The sequence below is a fragment of the Hyaena hyaena genome, unplaced genomic scaffold (genome assembly GCF_003009895.1).
Source record: "Hyaena hyaena isolate Hyena2069 unplaced genomic scaffold, ASM300989v1 scaffold_1147, whole genome shotgun sequence".
Lineage (NCBI taxonomy): Eukaryota > Metazoa > Chordata > Mammalia > Carnivora > Hyaenidae > Hyaena > Hyaena hyaena.
The window spans coordinates 531,117-552,650 of NW_024081783.1; the positions used below are offsets into that span (position 1 = coordinate 531,117).

The following is a 21,534-nucleotide window of genomic DNA, read 5'->3' on the forward strand; positions in this document are numbered from 1 at the left end:
CCCCACGCAGTCCTCCATCTGCTCTCTGTCACTGGAGAGTAGATTTGTCTTTTCTAGAGTTTCCTCTGTGTGTGTGTGTGTGTGTGTGTGCATGCGTGCGTGCGTGTGAGTGCACGCACGTGTGCGTATAGCCATATAGTGTGTGTTGTTTTGTGATTTTGTGTCTGGCTTCCTTCACTCAGCATCCATGTGTGTGAGATTTGAGAATTCTGTTGTTAACTTTTTACATGGAGAATGTCAAACCCATACAGAAGTAGAGAGAATCCCCATGTGCCCATCACCCACCACCACCAACTAGCCAGCTCTGGTTAATTTGCCAGGGGGAAGGATTTGTATCTGTTTTGTGCACGGCTACATCCTCAGCAGCAACTCCCGGCACACAGTAGGTGTTCAACACATACTGTGAATGAATGAATGGATTCTGTAGCTCACCACTCTTTTTCCAGAGAACGCTTCTCTCTTAGCTCCAGCTCTGAATTCTCTTCTCACCCTTTATGGCCCAAGATCTATTCCAATTTATGTCTGGGAATTTGGAGTGATAAGATCCTGCATTAGGAAACCTGAAAGTGTTGAATGGTAAGGAGAGGTAGGTGACCTCATCTGGACTTGAGAGGCATGTATAAGGGTGTTTACAGTTACTGTTTCAAAGCCAGCAGGCAGAGCAACAATAAATCCCGGCCAAGAGAACTGATTTCTATCTAGAACATTTTCATAAATGAAGGGGGGGGTGGGATTGGTGAGTGGAGGAACAGGGCTTTTGCCAGCACCGGATTGAAAAGTTTCTTTGGGCACCAAAAAGCCCCTGGAATTAGCTAAACCCAGTAGATGTCAGGGGTGACACTGCTTTGAAAAGCAGATGCTACATGAAAAAGAGCCCCATGGTTAGAAGCGGACTGGGGCCAGGTGGGCTCCCGGGGGCCTCCCCACTTTCGGCTGGAGAATGCAGGCTCCTGGTGCGTCACCCGGCACGGCTCCTGCCCTTGCACGTCCCGCCGCGTGGGGCTGGCTCGCTGCGAAGCCCCGCTGGGGCGCTCAGGCCTCGACGAGCCACAGCACGCAGGGCACTGTCTCCTCCTAAGGCTGTTTATTGCTGGCTGTCCACACGAGGTTTTCCACACGTCGTCAGTTCCACGCACCCCGACTGAGTGCCCCTGTGCCCTACTTCGGGGTCTCCCCAGCAGTGGGGTGTAAAGTCAATTTAACGAGTCAGATGAAGAAAAAAAGGTTAGTAAAGACTAAGATAGGGTAGAGTAGGGTCCGGTCAAGGAGAATTGAACAGAATAGAATGAGTAGGATATCATGGGGCATCTGGGTGGCTCGGTCGCTTAGACATCCAACCTCGGGGCTCAGGTCATGATCTCACGGTCCATGGGTTCGAGACCCACGTCAGGCTCTGTGCTGACAGCTCAGAGCCTGGAGCCTGCTTCAGATTCTGTGTCTCCCTCTCTCTCTCTCTCTCTCTCTCTCTCTCTCTCTGCCCCTCGCCCTCTCATGCTCGCTCGCTCTCTCTCTTTCTCTCTCTCTCTCAAAAATAAATATTTTAAAAAGTGTTTCAAGAATAAGTAGAATATCAGACCATAGCACAGAATGCAATCTAGGTAACCTATAGCTTGCTGAATCTTTTCTTGGGCTGATGGGATGAGGTGATATGCACTAGGTTATAGACAAAATGTCTTTCTTACTGTTGGTCATAATAAAAACCTCTGAAGGGCTAGGCCCCTCTTCACTCCTCCTGTCTGAGAAATGACCCCATGGCCATAGTGGGGATGGTGGCTTCATGTACGGTGAGGGATACAGGGAAGAGTGCGGGTGTGTGATTGTAACAGCGACAAGACTGTTGGTGGAAGCCACTGAAAGGGGTGCCTGCGCTGGGCTCCGTGCGGCAGCCCTTTGTGCACACGAATGCTCCCTCTCAGAGGGAGGCGGGATGGCACATCGGGGACATGGGCCTTGGGGTCAGAACACCGGAATTCAGTCCTGGCTGCACCTTGGGCAAGCTGTTTCCCAGTCTCTCCAGTGGGAGGTGTGGCGGCGCTTGTTTCCCCTGGGGCGGGGGTGAGCGTGAGTGTGTCAGGCGGGGGAATACTTAGTGCAGAGCCCAGCCCCTGCCAAAGCCTCCATCCTTGAGCTTTATGACGTTTCCTTGTGCGGAAATAAGTGCGCCAGGCACTGTCCCGGCGCTAGGAGTACGAGAGAGATGCCCAGAGCATCATTATTGAGCCCCGGTTACGAGGAATACCAGGAAAGAGAGGCACGGGACAATCGAGGGGTAGGGGGGGACCAGCCTAGGTTGGGAATGGTTCCCCAGCAAAAGGGGTATTTCCTTGCACACATGGCCGAGCCACACCCTGGCTTTAGTAGCAGAATGGAAGCCTTGTGGCCTCAGGGGTGGTTTCAGAACCCCTTTACAGCATTTGAGAAGGCAATGGACCCTCCCTTACTCTCACTTCTGGTCTCAGAGGGTGGCAGACTCCCCCTTGGAGCAAAGCTGTCGCACCTTGCCATCCCCTGGGGACGCAGCAGGGTCTGCTTAATTAACCAGGAGCTGGCAAGGCCCCAGCTCTGAGCCAGGCAGCACTAGTGAGAGAGGACGCTGCCTGCCTCACCCGGAAGCCAAGATTCACAGGCCACTTAGAGGCACCTGCAGGCCAGTTATAAACTCCAGGCCGACTGTCACCAAGCACCCGTGTGCCTCGTACAGACAATGAGAACTTCTCCCTAATCACATGGCTCAAAATGTCTCTTGGCTGAAATGTACGCATTATACATTTGTTACCGAATTTTAGAATCAGTCACAGCCAAAGGTGTGCATGTAGGTGGACCTTGGAAAGCCTGGAAGAGTTCGAGCAAGTAGAAGTGCCACCTTCCAGAGCTGCACAGAAATGCCTCCTTCCCTAAAAGGGACGAAGAAATGCTCTCTGTGGAGTTAAAACTCTGATACAAAATGACTTCCCTGGCCTTAAAAGAACTTTCTGGAAAGAGCCTCAGGTGCACAGTCTGTGTCCGAGGGACTTTTCCCAATCATTTTCATAGAGTTGCTTCAGCCTTCCTGCAGAGCACTGAGTACACCAGAGGGAATGCCCCGTGCTGGGGACCCCTCCATGGTCCGAGGGGACAATTCAAGTCCTGAGAATCTTCTCAGGGCTTTTTCCTCTACGTGGATTCCTCAGAGTTGTACCCTGGACAGATCCAGGCTTTGTACAAGGGAAACCCTCCAATCCGTGGTTCTTAGCAATCAGGTCACCACCTTCGAGCATCTGTTGCAGCGAGAGGTTGCCCCGTGCACAACACACTGACTGTACAAGGTTCCCAGAAGCCCTGAAGTCCATCCCTAGCACATGGCCTTGCACATTGGCCCACAGGCTACATCCAGCCCACTGCCCTCGACCTAGGAGTGGTTTGTACCTTTTTTTAAAATGATTAAAGAAAAATGTTTCATGACACGTGAACATTATATGAGGTTCAAATGTCAGTGTCCATGTATAAAGTTCTACGTCCATACAGAAAGCCACACTCGTGCAATTATAGCTTGTCTACAGCTGCCTTTGAGCCACAACAGCAGAGTGGAGTGATTGTAACAGAGGCCCAACGGCCCACAAAAAGATTTTCTGTATGGCCCGCTGGAGAAAATTTGCCACTTCTGCTTTAGGAGTGAGAACCCAGGTTAGGAGCCTTGCTGCAAATACTTCACTTAAAATAACTAAGCTGTATGGGGCACCCAGGTGGCTCAGTTGGTTAAGTGTCCAACACTTGGTTTTGGCTCAGGTCGTGATCTCATGGTTCATGGGTTTGAGCCCCATGTCTGCACCATCAGTGCAGAGCCTGCTTGGGATTCTCTCTCTCTGCCCCTGCTCTGCTCGCTCGCTCTCTCTCACTCTCTCTCTCTCTCTCAAAGTAAACAAAGTTAAAAAAAAAATAATTGAGCTATAAAATTTAGAGGTAAAAGTGACTTTGAAAATCACCTTTACAAGCTCCCCACTTGACTGAGTTAAGCAGGGGATTCCAGGGAGTGGTGTCTTGGGCTCCCCTTTCAAAGTTCTATGGATTTGGGGGCACCTGGGTGGCTCAGTTGGTTAAGCATCCAACTTCGGCTCAGGTCTTAATCTCACAGCTCGTGAGTTCAAGCCCCGCATCTAGCTCTGGGCTTGACAGCTCAGAGCCTGGACCCTGCTTCGGATTCTGTGTCTCCCTCTCTCTCTGTCCCTCCCCCACTTGCGCTCTGTCTCTCAAAAATGTATAAATGTTGGGGCGCCTGGGTGGCTTAGTCGGTTGAGCATCCGACTTTTGCTTAGGTCATGATCTCACGGTTCGTGGGTTCGAGCCCCGCGTCAGGCTCTGTGCTGACTGCCAGCTCAGAGCCTGGAGCCTGTTTCAGTCTGTGACTCCCTCTCTCTCTGACCCTCCCCTGCTCACGCTGTCTCTCTCTCTCTCTCTCTCTCTCTCTCTCTCCCTCTCCCCTAGAAATAAATAAATAACATTAAAAAATGAATAAATGTTAACAAAAATTATTTTTAATAAAATAAAAATTAGGAGATCTAATGTGAAAATGTAATTGGAGCATTTCCTGATGTTCAGAAGACCTGGAAACCCCGGGTCTTCTTCCTACAGGGGCATCCCAGTGCGATGGCCACTGTGCCCCCATCTCCAGCAGCTCCGGGCTCCCCCGGGCTCCCCCTGTGCCCACACACACCCTGCTTGTTACCGAGGAGATGTGACATCTCAGCCAGCAGCGCTAAAAGTAGCATTTGTCTCCTTTCTTCTTTTTGTTTTTCTTATCTTGCTTTATGCCTGAAAGTTTAAAGATGGCCCACCAGGATATATAAAGTACATACTCTAAATATAATATCAGCGAAAATGAGGAAAGGAAAACAAAGGCAGGAAGACAAAAAAAAAAAAAAAAATGAGGAATGTTCTTTGTGGGAGTATCACACGTTCAGCTCTTAGCTTTTGAGAGCAGACTGTTAACCCTAGACCGGAGCGTGGGGGACTAGAAGGCACCCAGGGTGCCCAGGTGAAATAGTGACTGTTCTGTCAACCAAGGTCAAGTAGAAATCTCTCTCAAGGATCATCCCAAAGACAGGGCTGTTTGTTCTAACCCAGCAGTGGTGATCAATATTGATGAGGAAGCAGTGCTAATAATTTACATTTCTTCTATGCCATGTGCTGGTCTCACCACTTAAATGCGTTATTTCATTTACTCCTTATAACAAATATACAGGGAGGGCTACTAGCGTCCCTGTTTTACAGATGACGAAACTGAGGCCCAGAGAAGACCGCATGATCTGCCCAAGGCCGCTAAGCTGCAGAGAGGCCGGAGTGAAATCCAGGCAGTCTGGCCACAGAGCTGTCTGGCTAACCTGGCGAGCTACACCGCCTCTCAGAGGTGGCTCCTGGGGACACCGGTGTGCTGCCTGCCCGGCAAGTTCTTGGATGTCCCAGTTTATAAAGGCTAAGACCAAATGAGGAAAGGAGGGCATGAAATTGAGAAGGAATGCCAATATATAGTGCGAACTTGTGAGGCAGCCAAATCCAGAACAACTTTAGGCCCCTACCTGGGCTTTTAAACCACCAAAAGGGCTTTTGAAACTAAGGGGGGAAAAAAGGAAGAAAGGAATCCACTGCTCCTTTATACACAGAGGGACCCAGCCAGGCTGCATGTCGGAATTGCTTAGGAAGCCTTAAAATATACATGGTCTGGGCCTCATCCCTGGAGGGTCCAATTCGTGAGGTGTGGGGCAAGGCCCTGGGGTCCACGTGGGCACACTGAGGGGTTTTTTTGTTGTGGTTTTTGTTTTTTAAGTTTTCATTTTACTCCCCCTGGGGCTCATCATGACACATGCCCCCCGTCACCTCCCCTCTGGTAACCATCAGTTTGCCCTCTATAGCGGAGAGTCTGCTTCTTGGCCTGCCTCCCTTTTTTTTTTTTTTTCCCTTGTTTTGTTTCTTAAATTCCACCTACAGTATTTGTCTTTCTCTGACTGACTATACTTGCATTATACTCTCTAGTTCCTTCACATCATTGCAGATGGCAAGGTTTCCTTCTTTTTATGGCTGAGTGATATTGCTCTGTGTGTGTGTGTGTGTGTGTGTGTGTGTGTGTGTGTATCTCACCTCTTTTTTATGCATTCATCAGTCAATGAACTTGGGCTGTTTCCATATCTTGGCCATTGTAAATCAGGCTGCTATAAACTTAGAGGTGCATGCATCCCTTTGAATTGGCGTTTTTGTATTCTTTGGGTAAATACCCGGCAGTGCGATTACCGCATCACAGGGTGGTTCTGTTTTTACCTTTATGAGGACCCACCACACTGTTTTCCAGAGCAGCCGCACCAGTTGCGTTCCCACCAGTGGTGCACCGGGGCTCCCTGTTCAGTTGCCCTTTGTTTCTGATGCACGAGCAGGATGGAGAACCACTTTGTTACCAGTGACAAAAAGCAAGGCTGTCACCTTGTCTCGAACTTTTCCCCAAAGAAAAGTCTCTTAGAAGTACAAAGATTAGGGCTAACCCAGGAACGACGAACTGAATTCCAAGGGAGAAGTCAGTCGTTACAAGCCAGAAATAAGTACCAAAATAAGAAGAAATCAGAGTGAAATGCAAATGAATTACACTTGATAAAGCTCACCTGGGGAGCTAGGACAGGCCCATTCCCCGGGCCATATCCCCGAGCAGTGACACTGAAGCTCGGACGCGGGGCCAGTGTCACGGGTACGTAAAGCTCCTGGCAGTACGGTGTGCAGCCACTGGTGTAGGCCCAGGTGAATTACAGGTCAGGTCACTAAAGAATTTGCTGTGCCCATGACTTGATAATTTGGATTTTCGGAATCCGGCAGTGACACCAAATGATGGGAGATGGGCAAACAGTCTGTCTCTCCGTATTAAAAAAAAGAAAAATGTGGACTTGGGATAGTGGAGGTAGGTGCTGTTAAAGCGATTTCTGGAAGTTTTTATGAAAAGGCAGTTTGTGACACTTTAGGGGGAAATGGTAATCACCTGGAGTCAATTAACGTCATTTCTAGACCGATAGACCAGAGACATGCGGCAGGCGTTAGGGGTGTTTATTCCAACAAAGCAACTGAGAGTCTGATATCATCCTCCTGAACAAAATAGTAAAAGTGACCAAGGCTGGGGCGCCTGGGTAGCTCAGCCAGTTGTGTTTCAACTTTGGCTTAGGTCGTAATATTGCGGTTCGTGAGTTCGAGCCCTACATCAGGCTTGCTGCTGTCGGTACAGAGCCTGCTTCGGATTTTCTGTCCCCCTCTCTCCGCCCCTCCCCAACCTGTGCACTTGCTCTCTCTCTTTCTCTCTCTCTCTCTCAAAAATAAACGTTTTGTTTTTTTTTTAAGTGACCTTGGCTGGTCAATTCACAGTGGATTTAACAATAATGCCCCCCAAATTGTGCCAGGGGACCTGGATGTCAGATTTGCAAGAGGGCTGTTTGTAGAAGGCATCCCAGAGGGGTCCAAGCCTGAGCCTGCCTTACACAGTATTTTTATACGTGTCTTAATGGAGTCATGGAAGGCATGCCAGTCATATTTCAGGATGACACAGAGCCGAAGGATATCGCAGACAAGACGGATGATCGAATTTACGTTATATTCCCGTAGTATTTTCACACTTACATGAGCTTTACCTATATGCTCTCAAAGAACCCTTGGCAAGCCAGGCATATAGCATTATCCCTCCTTTCTTGATAACAGACTGAGATCAGAGGAGTCAGTTACAGAATCGTTATCTATGATGATCTCAAGCCAGAAATAAGTACCAAACTAAGAAGAAATCAAAGTCAAATGCAAAGGATTGCATCTGGATTCAAAACATCTGTTTCAGAAGACTGACATCTGTATCAGTTGCCCAGGGCCACCCACACGTAGTGCCCTATACTGGGTGCCTTCGAGCAACAGAAGCCTATCACCTCACAGTTCTGGACAGGAGAAGTGTCTTTAATCGAGCTGCCAGCAGAGCCTTGGTCCCCAACCCAGGAGGTGGTGGGGAGGGTCCTCCCTTGCCTCTGTCAGCTTCTGGTGGCCCTAGACACTCCTTGGCTTGTGGAAGCACCTCCTCATGTCTCTGCCCAGGGGCTTCCCTCTGCGCAGGTCTGTCACTGTTCAAACTGCCCCTTCTGAGGAACCCCAGTCATGCTGGGTCAGGAGCCACCCTACTGACTTCATCTCAATTTGACGACATCTGCACAGACCTAATGTCCAAATAAGGTCGCATTCAAGGTCATAGAGGTTAGGAATGCAACATCTCTCTTTTGGGAGATGCAGTCCCACTCACAATAGGGTCACACCGCATAGGTAACACTAAGAGCATCATTGATTTATCACAGCTACTCGAGAAATGGAAATACACTGATGCTGTCTTAGACATCGGATTCACTCGAGGGCTCCTACCAATTAGAAGGTCATGCCACAGCCCTTGGCCTTGCTCAGACCAGAGTCAGGAATGGAGAGGTCAGCTGTGGCCACTACATGCTAAGAAGGAGGTGGGTTTTAAAAGGTAGGGAGCCACTGAGGTCTCAGGGCAGGGTAGGTGCTATAGAAGCTCCACGGGCGGCTGGCTGCCCGAGGAGCCCATACATCTTGTTCTGGTTTCTATAAAGAAAATCCAAAAAAAAAAAAAAAAACAAAAACAAAAACAAAAAAAAAAAAGAAAATCCCAAAGTATGACCAGTTCTCGGTTAACAAACTCAAGAGGGGGAGAAAGGGATGGAGGATTATGTTTGGAGCAATTGCTAGGTAAAAATGATAGTTAACGTGAAATTCTGTTCTGACGCTCATTTTTGCCAGGCAAAGCATTACGCACTCATACATCCTTTACTTCATTTACCTTCACATGTAAGCATGTGTGCATGAACATATACACGTATACGCTGTTATCTAGAATGTAGGGCTGTCGTGAATAGACACATATCTACAAGGATTTGTTTAATAGAAAGCAAGCATTCTAATTATTTAAAGTCTCGCTTTTTGTTTTCAAGTATTTAAAAGAGCAAAGTGGAGCTTAGACAAGAATTTCGACATTTCAAAGCTAGGAGGAATTTAGGGTTTGACTGTTCTGGTGAATGCAACTATTTCAAGCAAATGAGGATTAGGTTCCGCTGTGTCCTAGGTATCTTGAGGCATCTGAGAGGAGACTGTGACACACGTAGCATATTAGAAGGGGCCAAACGCGTGATCCAGAAAGTGCCGTGGGAGCCGGGAAAAGGGTGAGATTGGGAAAGGCTGCTCTCTGGGAAGTCCAAAGAGGGAGTCAGAACCTGATGTGGGCCCTGGACCAAAAAAAGCTGGCATTTTGGAGACTGTGGAGACATCATGCCCCCCACCACCACCATTGTGACTGTGTACGTGTATCAGAGTGACCACGACCTATGCTCTCATCATGCCCGGCAGAGGTAAAGAGGTGTGGGCAGGTACCCGCGAGGTAGCCACATGAAAGCCAGCCCCATACCCCAGCTGGTGAGATTAGGGAGTTTTCTTGGTGGTTCAGAACAAAGTCATCTGTTGATCTCGTAATCAGATGAAGACAGAAGCAGAAATCGCACGCTTTTCTGAAAGCTGGTGTTTATGACTTTAGTACAGTGAGTGAAAGAATTACACCAGCCAGACAGGAAGCAGGCACTCAGGCCACCTGCCCATGTCCGTGCCGAGATGCAAGCACTACCACAGCTGGCTGATCCCCCAAGCCCACGGCCGCCTCCAGTGATTTATAAGGCAGGCTCAGTTGCAGTTTCTTGAAAGGATCTGGGGGGACCTCTAACTGTTTCCATAACCTACCTCATTCCCCTGTTGCAGATACCAAAGGTGGGCCCTTCCCCCAGGGTCAGCCCCGGACCTCTCAAACCCCAGACCTTATCTCTCTCCGAAGGGATGCCAGAGGGAAGGGCAGTGTCATTTAGTTTCCTTTACCATCAGCCACAAGAGTTAGTGACACAAAGTCCCCTTAGCCCATCTGTATTCGATGGAATTTTCCCAAGCCCTGGTCGAACCTGTTTGTGTTGGTCTCCTTCCAGCAATCGGGGAACCCCAGTGCCCCAAGCTGACCGCTGCTCAGAGAGGAAACCCCATGAACTAGGCGTAAGTCTGCCTGTTCCTCTGGACTGCGCCACTCGAGGCCCCTCGTGAGACAGACCTCAGCCCTCTCACCACTTTGCCTGCGGTCGCCCACACAAGAAGCCCATCCGGTGCAACAGCCGCCAGCGGTCCTGAAGCCAGAGCACTTTACTGGCTCTGGATAGTGTAGAAGCAAGAGAGGGGCGTCCACTCATTTCTCAGCTAATTATTGAGCGCTCACTGTGTGCCAGGCAGTGCACTAGGATGGAGATGGAATGTGAGTTCAGCCCAGTCCTCATCCCCAACAAACTCACAGATTCATGGAAAGGAGGAGGATACGTATGATCAGGGCTGTGATAAGTTAGGAGAGGGCGCCTGGGTGGTTGAGCATCTGACTCTTGGTTTCTGCTCAGGTCATGATCCTGGGGTCGTAGGATCCAGACCTACATCAGGCTCTGTGCTGAGTGTGGAGCCTGCTTAGGATTCTATCTCTCCCTCTGTCCCTCTTTTCCTGCTTTAGTGCTGTGTCTCTCATATACTCTCTCTCACTCTCTCTCTCTGTCTCTCTCTCTCTCTCATGCTTGCTCTCACACGTGCTCTCTCTCTCTCTCATAAAAAAAAAAAAAGAGAGATGATGGGGTGCCCATAAGAGGGGTGGAAAGACAGGAAGGCTGCTTGAAGGAAGGACATCTAAGCCTGGTTGGGAAAGGTGAATAACTCAGTGGGGTATCGAGGACATGGGACAGAGGTGGGAGTAGGAGAGGGGTTTCCAGGCAGAGACTTGGAGTCAAGGGAAGCCAGTGAGTCCGGAGAACCTCATGGTCCAGCAGGGCCCAGAAGCAGTGGGGAGCTAGGTGGGGATGCGACCCTGAGGGCCTTAGAAGTAGAGGACTGTAAGACCCTGGGACTTTGCCCAAGGGCAGTCAGGTGCCATTAGAAGCATCTCGATCTCCGGAAAATGCACTGGGATGTTCAGGTGGACCCTAGCTCTGCACTAGTTCAGCCCTTGGAGGCATACAGATAAATATAAGACTCAGTCCCTCCTTCGAGAAGCTCATGGCATCAATGGGCAGATCATACAGACTGTGTTGGGTAACAACCAAGGTGTCTATGACGTGTGCCCAAGGCACAAAGGTGCCAAGACTTGGAGGCACATTTATTGGGTTCCCATTACATGTTGGAGTCTGCACTGAGGCACCTAACATGTGACATCGAGTCCTCACGGCAACCTATAGAGTGCCTGTTACTACCTCCCTTTTACAGATGAAAAAAACTAAGTCTCAAATAGGGACCTCACAGTGTCATGTAACCAGGAAGGGGAAGTACCGGGATAAGAGGTCAGCTAGTGCTCTCTGTCCCCCTCCGTGTCGCGCCCCCCCCCCAAGTGTGGGACAGGCATGTAGGAAGGGGTTCAGGAAGGAGACAAAGTCTGAAGAGGCCCCAGGGTCACCTCTCAGGCTCCACACTGTGGGCTAAGAGTCTAACATTTAGCCTTCAGGGGAGGCATGTGGGAAGACTGAGGATCTAGGTAAATAGGGAATGTCTCTGGGGTTTGCCCATCTGAACCTTGGAGTTGAGTCTTGTGCTTGCCCAGAGCGAGACAGCAGCTTTTCAAAGAATAAAATCAGAGAATAAAGGATATAATGCCCAACCCCCTCCAAATTTGAGGATGCTATGCTGTCTATGTGCTAATAGTAGGAAATGGTGTTTCCCAGAGATACTTGCTTTGGAAAACTTCACACGTCTCTAAGATTAATGGTCAGGAACTGCACATAGTGAGGATGTTGGCTTTTGGAGCTGGAAATGAGTAACTGACACCCAAAATGTCTCCAAAGAAAACAGGGCCTGTGCCAGTTTGGATAAGGGGGTGGGCAAGCCAAGTATGTCTTTCCTTAGAATTCTTAAAGAATGGTACAGTCACTGAAATGCCACCCATGATTCTGTGACCCCTGGAGAGCCCAGAGCTGCCTTGGTGGCACCCCAGACTAGCGTGAAATGGAGCTAGGGGTCCTGTGGGAAGGACATCCCTGGCTGTGCCGACCGAACCTGGTGGCCTGGTACATAACAGTGAGTGGTGAAATTCGGACATCTGGTGGAATCCAGCTCCGTCACTACGCTGAGCCAGCCTCGGGAAATGAAACCAGTTTCCAGGGACACTAATGGCTGAAGGGTCACAAACAAGTAGGCGGACAGGGAGACCCAGTGCCCGAGCAGCTACAGATTTCCCAAGGTTCTCTATACGCATGCTCCCTTCATCTGTGAGCGGTGAGAGGGAGCCGGGAAATTGGTGTCCTGCTTCTGCAGATACTGAAGACCCCAGCGTGGCCCAGCCTTGGTGATGTTACCGACTGAGTTTTCTCCCACCCCATTCCTTGCCTCTCTTCTTCGTCCAGCTACCGCCCCTTCTGCGGGTCTCCGCCTCCCCTGCCCCCCATTGAGGACATCCCTTGGTCAGCTTCTGGGATAAGGCTCAGTGCTTCCCAAGTCACTCCTCCCCACCCTGTTCCTCCTTCTAGACTCATTTCATCTGGCACAGCAGGCCCATACTCTGCAACCCCCTCCTCAGTCAGTGAGCCCATCCCTCCTTGGACAGAGATGCTCAGAAGAGGCGCCATCACACCCTTTCCCCAGTCACTGGTCCTCCCCGGTCACTGTGGAGATGGGCTTTGGTGTTTCTCTCTGAAGCCCCCGTCCACACAGGGCCCCCTTTTCCTCTTGTCCTGTACACAGTGGATACGGAGACAGATCGCCCTCCTGCCCGGGAGCCAGCCCTCCTGGCAGAGTGACTTAGGCCACTTCTCAGCTTCCCCATCTCAAGGGCAACACGCACACCCTTCGGGTCCTTTTCCCATCCCTTAGGTTTCCTGTATCTCCCTTCTGTCTCCCCTCCAAGGTCTCTGAGACCTACTCAACTATGCAGCTCAAGCCCAGAGGAAAGACACGAAGCAGGACTGATGGGGTGGAAAGATCCACTCCTCCCTGCTCTGGGCTGTCGTCCTGATTCTGATCTCAGTCTGGGATGATCTGAACACATGCTCGCCCAGTACAGGTCACCCACTCTCGCCCCGACCCACAGCTTCTCCTGCCACGCTCGCCCACTGGCAAGCCCTTCTGGCTCCAGGCCTGGCAGTCTGGCCTGAACGTCTTCTGGTGGACTTTGATCCTTCCCATGTCGTTCCATTGCTCTGGTGTCCAGCTTTCCAGACATTCTATGCACGCAGCATCATGCAGGGATCTGGATTTGAATCCGGCTCTGCTCTTAACTAGTCGGGTGACACTGGTCAAGTCACCAAATCTCTTTGAACCACAGTTTCTTCATCTGTGAAATCAGGATAATAATACCTGCCTGTTTTAAGGATCAAACAAGGAAACAAATGGGAAGGTGTTTCATATACTATAAAACCACAGTTCCCAAACCATGTCCCGCAGGACTCTGCATTGAGACAGATGTTACGAAGCTGTTCAGGAAAGAGACACCTAGGTGGCTCAGCTGTTTGAGTGTCCGACTCTTGATTTCAGCTCCAGTCATGATCTCACGGTTCGTGGGATTGAGCCCCTAATCAGGCTCTGTGCTGACAGCATGGAGGAGCCTGCTTGGGATTCTTTCCCTTCTCTGTCTCTTCTCTCTCTCTCTCTCTGCCCCTCCCCTGCACATGTGCTCTCTCTCTGTCTCTCTCAAAATAAATACATGAAACCAAAAACCAAAAAACAAGAACAAAACTATTCAGGAAAAGAAAAGCTTCACGTCAAGTTTGAGGAAGTCTCTTGTAAACAAAGTGAACCAGGTTTCTTGACTCCGTGACATCTTGGAGCCTTTAATTTGCCATCATACGTGACCAACCTCCAAGAGAAGGGTGCAGAAAGGGCTTTGTCTCAAACCCACCTTTTTCCTGGAGTACTTATTAACATCTTTTAGGTTACTAGTTTCCCCAGGACAAAGCATCTATGAATAGTATTCCTCCTACAAGTAATAATGCTAATCTTTCCACAAGGTTTATTCCATCGTCCAGGCCACTAATCCCGGGTAACACCAGCTAATCAGCGCCTGAAAGGGTATTTGTAGGGGCTCCGTCAATCCTCCGGGCATTGTGCCATGTCGTGCGGGGTGAGGGGGCTGGCGTCGAAGGCCTCTGCAGTCAGACTCGCCCTGCCTCCCTCCATCCTCATGGCGGACTCCACCCCAGGCAGCTCGGTGGACCCATTGTCCTGTTCTACATCTTCCGTGTTCCTGCCTCCCCACCGCCCCCCATCTTTGACCCGCCTCTCCCCCTGCCAAGGTGACTTCTTCCCATCTCTGTCACCACGACCGTAACTCATTCTTCAAGCCCCAGCCAAGTCCCGACTTCTCCATGGATGTTTTCCTAACTATTGCAGTGTGTGTTCTAGACAGCAGCATGGGCTCCCAGATCGACTGGAAGTCCTGAAAGGGCAGAGAGAGCATTATTTATACTTCCAGGTATTCTCCAAAAGCCAGGATTTGTTTGTTTGCTGCTCTTCCCCATGGACCATAAGCCCTATTTTGGGAACTTGAGTCTCTAACTGGGCATGGGTCCTTCTGGGCTGGGGAGTCAGTGCAGTGGTGGGTCCTTTCCCATGGGCATTCATCCAGTAGATGCTTATTGTAGGGAACCTGAGGTTGAAGAAGACAAGGCCCCTGCCTTTAAAGAGCTCTTGTTCAAGACAAACGCTCACAACTCATTGCAAGTCAGCGTGGTGACTATAATCACGGAAAGAACGTAGGAGCACAAAGTAGGGTTCGAGGTGGATGCAAGTAGGGATCGAGGCAGGCTTCCCAGAAGACGTCCCCTGCCGCCACCCACTCATCCTCCCACCTAGAAGAGGTCATATGGAGCAGACCTGGCAAGGTTATGGAGGTCTACCTCTAGAGAAGAAAGACCACTGGAGACTCTATAGGAAGGAGATTCAAGTTTGTTCCCTGGGTCACAGGAATGGAGGTCTCGATGGAGCCAGAGGGTTGGACTGGAAGGAGGAGTGTGGGGTGGGAGCTTTGCCTCCCACTCTCCCAAACACACGCGCTCCACCCCCACACGGCAGTCGGTGGGAATCCCACTTCCCTGCTTTTCCATCATCCCCCCTCACCCCCGTCTTCCCTCTCACCTGGACTCGTTCTTCCTTTCCAAGTCCTCCGCCACCTCCTGGTCCTGGGGCCGTCCGTCGTGACCTCATTGGAGCAGCCCGTGTCTTCTCTCAGTAGCTAGAGGCCTGCTTTGGTGAGAGGCTGGTCGGTGTGATGCCCACTCCCTGTGGGGGGGGCCCGGGGAGGAAGGTCAGCCTAGAGTCAGTGCTTTCTCTTTTCTCCTCACAGAAAACCAAAAGAGACGTCAATAACTTTGACCAAGACTTTACCCGGGAAGAGCCCGTCCTCACGCTCGTGGACGAAGCAATCGTGAAGCAGATCAACCAGGAGGAATTCAAAGGCTTCTCCTACTTTGGTGAAGACCTGATGCCCTGAGAAGCTGCTCCAGGTGGAGCTTGGTGATGCTGCAGCAAGGGGTGCCGAGAAGAGCCCTCGTTCTGGAGGCTCAGAAGGCCTTGAACTGTTTCTCCTGTTCTCCAGAGCCCCAGTCCTTCGTCTACCCTCTATTTATTGCATCCCCTTACCCCAGGCCGGCTCCTCCCCCTTCCAGCCGGGACCAGAAGGCACTCTTGGCTTTTGTCTCACCAGTGACGCAGAATCGCGTGGGGTCAGCGGTCGGCTGGACACGCTCCGCGTTTGGTCTGTTGGCAAAAGCCTGTTTCCACCCCTCGGGGGCTCCTGGCAGCGAGGTGGCTTCAGCTCTAAGAGCAACAAGGAAAGCAAACGAGAAGACCGCGGCCGTGCTTCTGGACATAGGGGCCCGATCACTCTCACTTCTGAGAGCCTCGGTTCTGAGGCTCCCACTTTTGAGAGCCTGCCCCGCCGCGCCCTTCTGTCCAGGAGAGACAGGTGCTTCTTCGGCACGGGGGTGGGCGCGCTGTGACAGAGGCAGACTGCGAGGCGCGCGGGCCGGCTGAGTGTGTTGGTTTGCTCCACAATGGCCAATTCTTGCTTGCTTCGGTTGTAGCTTTTGGGCATGGCAAAGTCGTGAGAGCATGTATCTCGTGAAAGAAAGCAATCACTCTTTGTAGAAAAAGAAATCGGATTTTGAACTCGATTAACATTTGAAAAGTATATCATCAAATTGGCTTTCTAATCGGCCAAAAGATATAAATTCCAATATTAAATGCAGGTAGACATTAAAGGGCTATTATACAATGAGAAACCAACTGTCCGGGGTTGATACTATTAATGTTTTTGTAGTTTGTGGCACGCGGGGGCTGGCTGAATGGGGAGAGAAGAAAACAAGTAGTGCTCCTCGCCTTCAAGTTCTGCCTGAACACAGAGGCCACTGCAGCAATGGCCAAGACCCTGAGGTCCTAGGAAAACTCACTCCCAACTTCTCTTTCCAGTTGTGTTCCGAGTGCCCAGCACACACTCTATTTATTTCCTGCAACGGTGTGTTACTTTTGCGCACTTCTACAAAAAAAAAAAAAAAAAAAAAAAAAAAGGTAGTACTACTGTGTCGTGGTTTTTAGACATTAAACATGTAAGGTTAAATATGAAATCTCTGCTTTTGGAGCAAGCAGAACGAGGCTAGACGTGGGTGATGCGGAGGGAATCCAGAGACCGAAGCGCAACTTTGTTTGCAAACTGACCATGTGGCAAGATGTACTTGGCATTTTGTTTCTGTGTGACATGCAATGGCAACTCGTGTGGACACTATTTAATGGATGTGATGTTACCTCCTTGTAGATATGCTAACAGTGTTACATTCTCTGATTTCCAAGGGTTCTCTGTGGCTTTGTGTATATGTTTCCCGGAGGTTATTTGATTATCTATTTTCCTGAACCAATTCAGCAGGGAATGGAATCCATTCCAACCGTTGCACGTGGATCTCCCAGCTGCCCCTAAATATATATACGTGTGAGTGGCAAAGTGGCACCAATGAAGCTTTTTGCCTTTTGTACATTTGAGATTTTTGTATATAGTGTTTGCTGCAAGGCCTGTGGAATTAATTCATTGAACTTAGAGGTATCAACTGCTGCATGTTCAGGCATATTATAAAACTTTAGTCTATGAAAGAATAATTATAATAATGTCCAGGTGCAATACTCTGTAAGCATAGTGGTTCAAGTTACCGAGAGATAAGGTATGTTTCTTTTTTGAGGACGGGGAGGAGTCCTTTTTTGTATTGTTTATTTCACTCTGGTTTCTTTCAAAAGACATAAACATAGAGTAAGCTACATTAAATCTCACATACGGTTCTCCTGTGCTCTATTATGCCCTGAGAGGGATGGGGGAGAGAAAGGAATGTTTTCACTGGTGGTTTCAAAGCTTGGACGGTGACCAGCTTGAGCCCATAGAAAGTCGGTGTCCATAGTTGCGTCTGGCTGGCCGCAGCCTTTGTTACCACAAAGGGCGACGTTTGGTTTTCTTTTGTTTTTGTTCTTTTAAAAACTCAGGTGTAGTTATGATCCGTTCTTACGATACTCTGAAATATTACACTCTATCCATTTGCGTGTTTGGCGTACCAGTGACTGATGGAGAACAGGTTAATTTAATTTATCTTCGGTAACTTGACATGCTGGGGGGAGAGACTATCTTCTGGAGTTGAGTACAAGCACAGAAACATCTTCATGGTGGCATCATCTCAGTTTTTAAGAAGACATGACAATACTGCCCATCATCCTCATGTATCACTACTGCGCTGTTTCTCCTCTGCTTCCTTCACCACGGTGAACTTGGAACAATTAAGCAAGCTCTACCTGCAATGCCGAGCAGCCTGCTCCAAGGCCTCGGCGGCGGTCCCATGTCAGCAGGGCTCGGGCCCTTCCTGCGGGACAACTGGCATTTTGGCTGGGAAGTCAAATAATACATTCCACCCGGCAGCTCCAGGCAGTCGTTTGCGGGGTGCCTGGCCCAGAGATGCCCCCTTCCGGCACCAGAGCTGGGCTGGCTGGTTTGCCTCCTGCTCGGGGCCGGAGCTGATCCAGTTCTCGCACAGGCGGGTTCAAATCCCACGTCGTCTGTAGAAAACAGCTTGTGTGTTCCTTGAGTACTCATTGTTTCATTTCAATTTTCACGAGGCTTAGGAAGCGGACACACTATTACATTTCTTTCTAATCTATCCAGCTCTTGAGTGCAAAACAAAAAAATGCCAAAAAATATATGAAGGATAGCTGTTCTCCTGTGTTCTCTCATTATGGACTTTGTGAAGTGGAAACATCGTTTTTTCCTCCAAAGGTGAAAAACAAAATGCATTCTTGCTTTAAAAAAAAAAAAGAAGGCTAAAAAATTACCTCTTTTTAAATTATGTGCAAAATAATTCTGGCTAAATATAAAATGTATTCGATTTTAGGGTTTTTTTTTGTATTGTGATGCTTTATTTGTACATTTTTTTTCCTTTCTGGATGTAATTTTAATCTCTTGCCATTCATTAGTGTTATTTCATTGTAAACATTATTGTGCCAAATGTACTGTATTCAAAAGGATGTGAATGTGTATTGTTTCAGAACCTAATAAATACAATGGCGTTAAATCTTATTTCTCGGATCCAGTGATTTTTTTTTTTTTTAATCTTCTTTGTAAGCAGCAGCATGGCACCAATAAAGCTTTGTGCCTTTCGTGCATCAGAGATTCCAAATTCCAAAACCTAGGCGTGGATTCAAGCCTTGCCAGGACTCAGGCTCAGGCTGACTGCTCAGAACTTCAGGCTCTTGGAGCCCAGGAAGCTCCTTCAAGATGGCAGGCCCCTTGCAGGCTGGCCTGGGGCACCACTGGTCACTCTGAGCTTTAGCGCGTGCCCACCTTCCCTGCTCGGCCAGGGTTCGTGGCCATCACAGTGGCCCCTGGGCTCTCCAGGTCCTCCTTTGTTCTGGAGCTCTTTATGGCCACTCCGTTCATGTCGCGCTGCTGGTTTTGCAAGGCTCCTCCTCTTCCTTCTCTGACATAGATTTTTCCAGAACACTTGAAATGCGTAAGTACACTCTGGAGTATACCACAAATTTCAGTTAACCAAAACTTTGTCTTCCTTCCAAGTTGTGGAAATGATTGCAGTCTTACCATCTGTCATCCTCAGGGGAAGGGAGGGCACTTCCTCGTAAGCCCTCCAATGACTATGGTATGTCACCCTGAATGTACTCTCAGTTTCCCCTTGGCAATGTTGCCTGCCTGCCTGGAGACGTAGCAAAGGACTTCCAGATCCATCTCAACAGGAACGTTGTATACAGCACATACTTTCCTCCCTCGATGCAGGCAAATTTCTAGGTAAGCGACCAAGGAAAAGCAAACTTCTTGCCAGCTTATCTGTCTTATGAATTCACCTAAAAGTCAGAAGACACACAAGGAGCCATTCCGGAGAGGTCACAAGATGTCTCCAAGCATTGAACTGACTGAAATCTGACCAGCCTACACCTCCCTTGCCTGGTAGCCCAGAAGAGACAGCTACAAAGTCCCGGAGATGAGAAACCTCATCCTCCCAAATCTCTATACTCCGCCAATCGCATTGCAGCTACAAGAAAGGTCAGTGGCTGGTCAGCATCCCCGGTTCAGAACCTCTCTCCCCACCCCCAGCCACGTTCCAGGAGAGAAAGCCCAGCACTGGTAGATCTGTTCCAGGAGGCCCCGCACGCTGGCTCCTGGCGAGGCTTAGACGGCTCCAGAGCCGCTTCAGGAAAGCCTGCGTTTCAGTTTTCTGAAAAACTGACCATCTAACAGATTTCTCATAGAACCAATGAGCACATGGCCCCTTCTCCATTTCCTTGTACCTGAATAGAGTCCAGCGCTTGGGTGAGCAGCGGCCTAAAGAGCCCCATGTGATAAGAGCACTGAGCCACGTGACGTGGCACTTCCAGCGGCAGAGAGATGGGCGTGGAAGGAAGGCTTAGATGTACTACGAAGCCTCTTTCTTACTTGAGAGTACTTCAGCCTCGGCGGTGATACTACCCTTAGGGTACACTGTTTGTAAGCGATACCTGAAGAATGGAACGGCCGTGCCCATCAGAACCCCTCCTCCAGGGACGGACAGCTGATCGCATAGTGTGTTTTCAGCAGCCTACCACAAGTGCTTCTGCCCTCTTATCTGCCATCGACACCTGGAGGTTTGTCACTGGCATAAGGAATTCCAGGAACATATTTTCTCAAGGAAAATGGTGACTTGTTAACTAGCACAAAGAATGTTAGAAAGGTGACGTTGGTGATATATTTGGGATAATAGATGGGCAGAGAGATTTAGAGACAAATCTCCACGTTGAAAAGAAAAAAAAAATCCAAAATGTAAGAAAATAGCCTTCTCCTCCCCTAGTAATCAGGGCAGCACAAATTTAAATCAGTGTGATACCACTGCACACCTGCCCGGATGACTAACTCCAAAAGGCAGACATATCAAGTTTCATGAAGGACACAGAACAGTTGGATTGTTCGGTGTTTCTGGTTTGAGGATAAAATGGTACCGCTGTGAAAAATTCTGGCTACTCAAAGGCTGCTAAAGCCAAATACGAATGCCCTAGACTCAACAGCAGAGTCTAGCAGCTGTGGAGTAAGAAGTGAATTGTGGAGTAGTCACACAACAGAATACTAGGTAGCCGCAAATGATTTACAACTATGTGCAACAAGGCAGGTGACTCGCACCACATACCATAGCGTTTAAGAAGCTGGCACAAAGGAGTACACAGACTGTGCGATTCCATTTGTGCAGAGAAGCAAGGCGTCATCTGTGGGGCTAGAAATCAGCCGAGTGGTTGCCCTCGTGGGGAAGGGATGTAGTGACTAGAAGGGGCCACGGCAGGGCTTCTGAGCTTCAAGGCGCTATTGGAAACACCCAGGCTGCCGGAGCTGGAACTTCATGGACCCTGTGGAATGACCACAAGACCACATGCTGGCTTGCTAATAAGATATCTGTCCATATATGTCTCAGAACATGGTCTGCGAGGTCGTCAGGGAGGAGCTAAGCCTCCGCTTCTGGCAGCTCCTGAGATCACCAAGAAGAACCCAGGGAAATGCATCACAAAAATTGGTTCAGGGAGTCTGCAGCAAGCGAGGGCTGGCTTTCTGTCTTTCCACTCGGGCAGGCACTGTGCCTTTGTACGCCTGTTTCCACATTCATCGAATGGCGATAACAAGACCTACTACCTCAAAGTCCTGTTGTGAAAGGTTAGGGAGATGAAAGATTCCAGAGTGCAGCATCTGGAACTGTTGCTATTCTTTCTCTTCCCCAAGGCGGCCTGTCCTTCATCGGAGCCCAGCCTGCATCATGGGCGGCGGTGGCCTGGCCTCCTGAGGACTGCTTTCCTGTCCTCGCTCTGATTTGTTTTCCCCCACCCTCCAGATGTTTTGCCCCTCAGCTCTCCTGGGGTACCTGCACACCCCACCCCGCCTATGAAGGAAGAGAGCAGGGAGACCCAGTGGTGAAGATATATATATATGTATATATATATATATAT

At 49.5% G+C, this 21,534-nt stretch overlaps 1 protein-coding gene across 10 annotated transcripts in view; it reads left to right on the top strand.

Annotated features, from left to right (window-relative positions):
- Window positions 1-18,376, top strand: part of PRKCE (protein kinase C epsilon) — a 493,249-nt gene extending 474,873 nt beyond the window's left edge. For all 10 annotated transcript variants that reach the window (XM_039222525.1, XM_039222528.1, XM_039222530.1 and 7 more), the window contains one exon: window positions 15,380-18,376. In XM_039222525.1, the coding sequence (XP_039078456.1) occupies window positions 15,380-15,526 (147 nt within the window). In that variant the 3' untranslated portion in view covers window positions 15,527-18,376. The remainder of the gene's footprint in view (window positions 1-15,379) is intronic.
- The last annotated feature ends 3,158 nt before the right edge of the window (window positions 18,377-21,534 follow it).